This window comes from Penaeus monodon, unplaced genomic scaffold, assembly GCF_015228065.2.
Source record: "Penaeus monodon isolate SGIC_2016 unplaced genomic scaffold, NSTDA_Pmon_1 PmonScaffold_6586, whole genome shotgun sequence".
Classification (NCBI taxonomy): Eukaryota; Metazoa; Arthropoda; class Malacostraca; order Decapoda; family Penaeidae; genus Penaeus; species Penaeus monodon.
Window position 1 is genome coordinate 9,295 of NW_023661646.1, and position 7,181 is coordinate 16,475.

At 53.3% G+C, this 7,181-nt stretch overlaps 1 protein-coding gene across 1 annotated transcript; it reads right to left on the bottom strand.

The window, feature by feature from the left end:
* Positions 1–2,846: 2,846 nt before the first annotated feature.
* On the bottom strand, positions 2,847–6,322 carry LOC119571496 (basic salivary proline-rich protein 2-like). Its single transcript, XM_037918778.1, has 4 exons — positions 5,482–6,322; positions 4,527–4,653; positions 3,203–3,551; positions 2,847–3,047 (listed from the first exon to the last, which is right to left on the bottom strand). The coding sequence occupies exons 1-4, from the start codon at positions 6,320–6,322 to the stop codon at positions 2,847–2,849; spliced, it is 1,518 nt and encodes a 505-aa protein (XP_037774706.1).
* Between the last annotated feature and the right edge of the window lie 859 nt (positions 6,323–7,181).

The window sequence follows — 7,181 nt, forward strand, 5'->3', positions numbered from 1 at the left end:
TGTTCCCCGTTTGTTGGCCAGGTTTTTTTTGCCTCGTCGGGGTATGCGGGTGTTTAGTGTTTTCCCGCTGTATGTTCTGTGTGTGTTTTTTGCTTTAAAAATTTGGTCCCAAAAGTTACGCCGGTGTAAACCCCGGGGTAGTGCCCTTTTTTCATACGATTGGGATTCGGAAATTTTGGGGGAGATTTGGGGAAAACCCGTGGGGTGGCAGTAATTTAAGATTGGGGGCTGAAATTTTTTTTGTAGAGTCTAGTTTTGTTTTTGTGGCAGCTGAAAAAACGTTTTGTTTGGGGGTTTTGTGTTGTTTTTGCTTGTGCTATTCTTTTTTTAACGTTTGTTTTGGGAAACCCGGTTGTGAAATGAAGTCCGAGAATGTTTTCCCGTGGAGTGTAGGAATGTTTGGGTTTTTTGATCGTGATTGGTTGTGATTTTCTGCGTGTAGGGTATAGTTTGAATTTTTTTTAAAGTTTTGGGTTTTATTTTCCCGTGGGGGTCAAATTTTGTTGATGTTTTGTATAGCTCTTTCCCGTTTTTCGTTTTTATGAAGGGGTTTTTGATTTTTGAAAGGGGGTGAAAAACTGTGGAAAATCGCTGCATAGGAAATATAGGTTTCCGTATGGGTCGGTTTTGGGGGATTGGCTGGAAAAAAGGAAAAGAGAGGTTGGCGATTTAAAACGCTTCCCCGGGGGGTACTCCCCTTTGAGGGGATGGGGGGCCTAGGTGGGCTCCCGGGTTTTGGCGTCCTGGATCCAGGGGAAACGCAGAGAAGGGCGTGTGAAGTGGGGGGGGGGGGTTTCAGTTTTTTTTAAATTTGTATTTTAGGGCCGTATGAAAAACCTTTCAAAGGGCCCTTTCTACGTCTCGTAGTATTGCGTTTGTCGGGGCTTGTTAGGAGACCCAGAGCGATTCCTCCCAAGCGAGGGCGATGGGGGCTCTCGGGCCCCCTTTTGGGGCGAAAACCGGATCGCCTAATGTTGTGGGTTGGTTTTTTTTTCAAGGGTGGGATGGTCCCCCCCGTGCGATTACCCTCTCTACAGTTTTTCCCGGGGGGTTTTAAAGGAGGGGGGGCGGGAATTCCCCCCCTCGGGGGGTAGATTTCCCCGGGTTTTGGGGGTTTTAAAGGGGGGTGTGGGATGTTTTAAATTATAAAGGGGAAAAATCCTGTTGGCCGTGCCCGGGTTGAAGATATGGGATGTTGCTGATCATTCTGGGGGGGGAGAGTTTGATTTTTGTTTTGTTTTTGTTCTTGCTCCGGGGTTTTGTTTTTTTGGGGGTTTTATTGTGTTAGTTATTTCTTTGGGGGTGATTGGGGTGGGAGGGGGCGTCCTCTGTGAGATGTTTAGTGGATGATGTTTTCGGGGGGAATTTGTTCCTTTTGTTGTTTTTATGTAGTTTGTAACCCCGGGCCCTGTAATTTTGGGGAATCGGGGGGGTTCCCGGTGGGGGGGATTTGGGGAAATTTTTGCCGAAATTCCTATGGAGAGGCTCCCTCTCCCCCCCCCGAGTCACCTTTTGTCTGTGTTTGTTTTAAAAATGATGTGATTACTGTTTTTCAAACCCATGAGTTTTTTTTAAAGGGAATCCCAAAAATTTTTGGGGGCTTTAGAGTTTTTTTACATAGTCTTTGGCGAGTGTGCCCACGGTTTTTTGGGTTCCTTTCTTTAACCCTTTGTTTTTTATTTGTGTTTTGGTTTCTTTTTATGTGTGCGTAATTGTGTGTCCCAGGGCCCCCCTTTTTTGCTAGTTCGGTTGTGGGTTTTATTTTATTTTTAAACAATTTTGGCGATGTGTTTTTTCTGTAAAAGGGGTAGTCTTGTGTGTTGTTTTGGGGGGTGTTTTCCTGTGGGCCCTTGTAGCTGTGTCCCCCGTTTAAGGGGGTGTTTTTTGTGTATGGGGTTTTCCCCCCGAGACAGTTTCATGTGGTCTTCAATGATTGTTTTGAAACCCCCCATTTTGCATGTTTAAAGGATTCTCGGGGGGGTTTTTGGGACATGATAGGGTTTGGTTGGGCAGTGTTTGGATAACCCGGGGGGTGGTCGCTGGATGTGAACCCTGCCTGTTTTTGATATGGTGGTGGGAGTTTTTTTCTCTGTGGTTTTCCAAGACTATTCTTTGGGGTTGTTGGGTGGTTTTTGTGGGAAAAGTATGTTTGGGTGGGGACCCAAGGGGTGTGAGTCTGCCTTGTTGTATGTGTGAGGCGGGCTCTGCCCCCCATGTTTGTGTGTTTTTAACCAAAGAGTGCGTTGGGTTTTTCGTTAAAGTCTCCCATGATTATATTGGTTTGTTATGCCTCAGGGGCTGCAAGATTTCCGGGTTTTGGTATGAAAGGTCTTCTTTGGGGGAATGTATAGTGTTGCCTAGGACTATGGGTCCCTGGGGGTTTTTTATTTACTGCCCGTAGGTCGACTGAAAATTTTTTGATGATTTTGTGGAGATGTCGTTTCTAATCGCATTGCTCGCCATCGCTTCTTTTTTGTGATTTTTTGGAGGAGTAGAATTGGTGTCATGTAATTTTGAGGGGGGTGGTTATTAAAACCCCTGGTGTTTTTTGAGGGATGAAAGTGTGGGTCGGTTTCTGTAGTGTTCACAGGTTTTTGTTTTTTGTGTTTTCCGTGGAGTACGTTTGTGGTTTTTTTAAAGGGGGGCGTGAGGTAGTGTAGGTGTGCCATGTTTTATTTTTGTTTTTATCCAAGGAAGTACCCATTATTTAATTGGCTTATGTTTGGGGATTGGGCAAACGGGCGTTTGTGACGCGATGTTGCCTTCCTTTAGGTGTTTGTGTAACCTTTTTAAAGGGGCCATATGGTATGCTCTCTTTTTGTTTCTAACCCCCTTTATTTTTTATTTTAATTTTGAGCCAATTTCGTATCGATCAAGTACTGGTACTTTGGGGGATTTTCTGAAGAACCCGGGTGCCCGTAATGCTTTGGGGTCTGTAGCGGTTTCCGTCCCTGAGGCCTCCAGCCCCCCGTCACAGTGAAGGTTCCAGAGGGTTTAGTAAGGGCTGGGTGGGAGGTTGGGGGGTCAGGGGTGCTCAGAGGGGTACGCTGGGGATATCCCGAGGTTTCCCTAACAGTGGGGATTTTTAATTTTTTGGCTTACTGATTGCGGGGAGGAGGAGGCCGAGGGGGGGGGGGGGCCGGGGGTTGCTTTAGGAGAGGGGAAATGGGCTGGGGTCCCCGGGGTTTTGGCTCTCAGCAACCTTTAGGGTTTCCCGTGACTGGGGCAGGGGTCGGGGGGCCCGTGCCTGTGCAGGTAGGGGCTCCGCTACCTGGGCTGTGTAAGGGTGAGGCTTCCCGGGGCCCGGGGTGTTTTTCAGGGGTGGGGCCGAACAATTTGGGTAGGGGGGTTTAATTACCTTTAAGGAAAGCCCCCCAAAAGTCAGGGTTTCCCCCAGGTTAAGTGGAAGATAGTTTTTGCCTCCCCAAAGCTGCTTTTGCATGGTATTGAACCCCTTTTCAGGGGAATGATATTCTGATATGTGCCCTGAAGGAGGACTAGAGAATCCCCTGGAGAGATCGTTGGGAGGGCCCGGGGATGGAGGGTTTTGACTGTTTTTTGTTTAATCTCCCGGGGGAACCCGGTTAAAGAGTGGTTTTTCCCGGAAATTTTTTGGGTTTCACAGTTCCTGGTTTTCCGGCCCCTTTTGGGGCCCCGCCCCGTAGGCTTTTGGGTTTTTTTTCTTTCTCCTTCCTTTTAAAATTTCTCCTGGGAGGGTTTTCATAGCCTCCTTTCTGGAGGGCAGCTGTTTGCAAAAAATTCGTGGGGACCGCCGCAAATTTAGGGGGTTTTTTTACAGACTCCTACAGCCCTGAAGGAGTGGGTGTTGGGAAAACCCCATCAGTGCATAGGTTCTTTTCTCTGCCTTTTCAGTGGGTTTTTTAGGGGGCCCATAGCCCCAAAACAGTTCAACATTGTTTTAAGGTGGGGAACCTCCCCAAATTCCCATTTGCCATTGGGGCAAAATATACCTTTAAGAGTTTTTATCCCCTTTTTTTTAATGTGTTTGGCTGTAGATGGTCTGAAAATCTTTCTTTTTTTAATTTGTTGGTTTTATGACATAGATTCTTTACCGGGATCGGGGGGGGAAGAAAGGAACTTTCCTCATGTCTAAAAACCCACTCGTTTACATTTGTCGGTCCAGTTTCTTTTTGGGCAAGCGTTTTTCTTAGCCCCTTTATACAATGGGGATTACAGGGGAAAAACCAAATTTTTCAATGTTTTTGGGCGGGAAACCTTCGGGGAAGAGCTTCCGGCATGGATGTCATCCTCAAATCAGTGCCAGGGTTTTTTTTTTTTGCCATCATGGATGGGGAAGTCCGAAAATACTCTTTACTGTGCACAAAACAGTGCATTGGAAAAGGGGCCACGTTTTTTTTGGGTGGGGGCCCCCAAAAAGCTTTGATTTTTATTTTTTGTCTTTTCGGTGAAAGGGTCGGGTGAGTGGAAAGAGTGGTCAGGGGAGGGAAAGACGGGGGGGGATGATGAAAGGGGGAAAAGAGGTGAGGCAAGAAAACCTGACTCGCCCCTTTCTAGTGGGAGACTGGTTGCGTTTTTCCCCTGCCCTAGAGGTCGGAGTTTTTGGGTTGGGCCCTCCCCCATTGCCAAACCTTGCTACAAAGGGGCAACAGGTAAAACAGCGCACCAAAACCCCTGAATACAAAAGTCTCGAGGAAATTATGAGGTCCCGGTGACCACGGAAAGGGGAAAAAGGGGATCAGGAGGAGAACCAAAGGGCACCCATATGTCCCCCCTAGACTGCGGGCCCCCTATACAGGGTTCCCCCGGATAGAAAAGAGCTTCGGGTTTGAGGAGAGGTGTAGTGTTCCCCTTTTCAGGGCAAGGGTAAAAAGAAAAACTGCTGGGGCGTGAAAATGCAAATATTTTCTGGGAAAACAAAATTAAATTTGGGTGGGGCATTTTCGTTGCAAGCGATATAATAAAAAAGGAAGGGGGGTTCGCGGCGCATTTAGGCCCCGGTCACCAGGGGGGTCCAAAGACACTTTGAATGGCCCTATTTGCTTTAAAAGTCACTTTTTTCGCATTGGGCTGGGTGACGTGGGGAATACTGAATTTTTGACGGTGGCCCTTTCTTTTGACCGACGATTTTTAGACGAAATTCTCTCCCCCACACGGGGAGACGACCAATAAACGGAGCCCTGGCCCGCCCATTTTTGCCCGAGTATACATCGGGAAAAGGTCCAGGGAAATTTTAGGGAAGAGTTTCCCCCATGCGGTGAGGGACCACTGCACTCCCCGCCCCGCGAGCTCGTAAACCTCATGAAAAGCAGCACCCCAAGGAACTTGACATTCCCCCCATTTTTTTAAAATAATCACCCCGGAGTGGAATTATCTAAAAACTTTTTTTGGGCCCCCGAGGTTTTTGATTCCTCTAGCCGGGGCGCTGTGGGTTTCCTCTGGTGAATGTAGCCCCAAACCTTCCTTCCCCTCCCCCGCACCTCCCGGCGATCACGGTCCTGCCTTCTGTGGGATTGGGGGCCCCCGTCGCCCTCCACCGTCCCTCTACCCCCGGTAGTCCCCGGGGGGTCTCCTCGGCAGCAGCTCCCCCGGGGTTCCTGGGCAGGCAGCCCCTCCGGGATGGCTTCGGCAGGCGGGCTCCCCCGGGGGTGTCCTCGGCAGGCATCCCCCGGGGTGCCTCGGAGCCGTTTCCCCCGGGGGTTTCCCCCCGGCAGGCAGCCCCTCCGGAAAGCCTGGGAAAGGCAGCTCCTGGGGAGGCCGGCCGGGGAAGTCCCCCGGCAATCCTCGGCAGGCAGCTCCTCCGAAGCCCTGGGCGGGCGCTCCTCCGGCAAGTCCTCGGCAGGCAGCTCCTCCGGCAATCCTGGGCGGGCAGCCCCTCCGGGTGTCCTCGCGGGCGCTCCCCCGGGCCCAAGCCCCGGCGGCAGCCCTGGGGCAAGTCCTGGCGGGCCAGCTCCTCCGGCGTTCCTCGGCAGGCAGCTCCTGGGCGTTTCCTGGGCGGGCAGTCCCCCGGGGGTTTCCTCGGCGGGCAGCTCCTCCGGGTGCCCCTGGGCGGCAGCCCCCCGGGTTTCCTCGGAGGCAGCTCCTCCGGAAAAGTCTGGGAGGCAGAGGCAGTTTTCCTGCGCAGGCGGCTCCCCGGCCGTCCTGCGCAGGCGACGACCTCCGGCGCGTCCTGGGAGGCGACGATCACCAGCGCGTTTGGGCGGGCGACGACTATCCGGCGCGCCCTGGGCAGGCGAGACTCTCGGGGCGCTTTCCGGCGGGAGTTTTTCCCTCGCAGGCGGCTCCTCGGCGCGCCCCTGCGCGGCGGCGACTCACCCGGGCGCGTCCGGGGAAGGCGGCCCATCCGGGCGTCCTGGCGGCGACAAATCCCCGGGCGCGTCCTGGACAGGCGACGATTTCCCAGCGCGTCCTGGGCAGGCGACGCTCATTCGCGCGTCCGGGCCGGCGACGCTCATCCGGCGCTTTCTGGGCAGGGGGAGACCACCGGCGCGCCCTGGGCGGGCGCACCCCCCGGCACGCCCTGGGCAGGCCGCCCTCTTGGCGGTCCGGGGAGGCGACACTCACCCGGCGCGTCCTGGGCGGGGCGACGACCAATACCGGGGGGTCCTGGGAGCGACGGTCCCCGGTGCGACTTCCAGGGGTAACCCTTCCGACAGCCGTGCTCACCATCTCCTTGGGCGGGCTCCCACGCCAACTGTCGTTCGGGTGACATCCCGCACCCCCCTTTTCCAAGCGGCATGCAAACGGGGCTAATCTCCGACTTCGTGCAGTCGCTGGCGGGGTTTTTCCGTCGGTGAGGCTTCCTCGACGCGCCGTTTTTCCCGACGGCCTTTTCCCCCGGGAGTCTTTAGCTTCTGTCCTCTTCCCGCGGTTTCCCCGTGCGCGGGCCCTTGGGGCAGAGGGAAAACGTGCCCCGGTGGACTCCTGGTCAGCGCTCCTTGGCCAGCGTTCTATCCCGGGATTTTGATTTTCCCCGACGAGTACTCCCTCGGTAGGGGGCCAGAGAAAGGCAAAAGCGGGGACCCACGTTCCCCATAGCGCTTTTTCTGCCTTCGACCCTGTCCTCTTCGCTTTTTCCTGCGACGCTGCTCTTCCAACAGCTGCCCTGTATCTCCCGTTTGGGGGGGGGAGTACGACCCAGTCTCGCGCTAAACCCTTCCGCTCCTGAGTGTGAAAAAAGGGCCCATGCCTTCAAGGCCTAA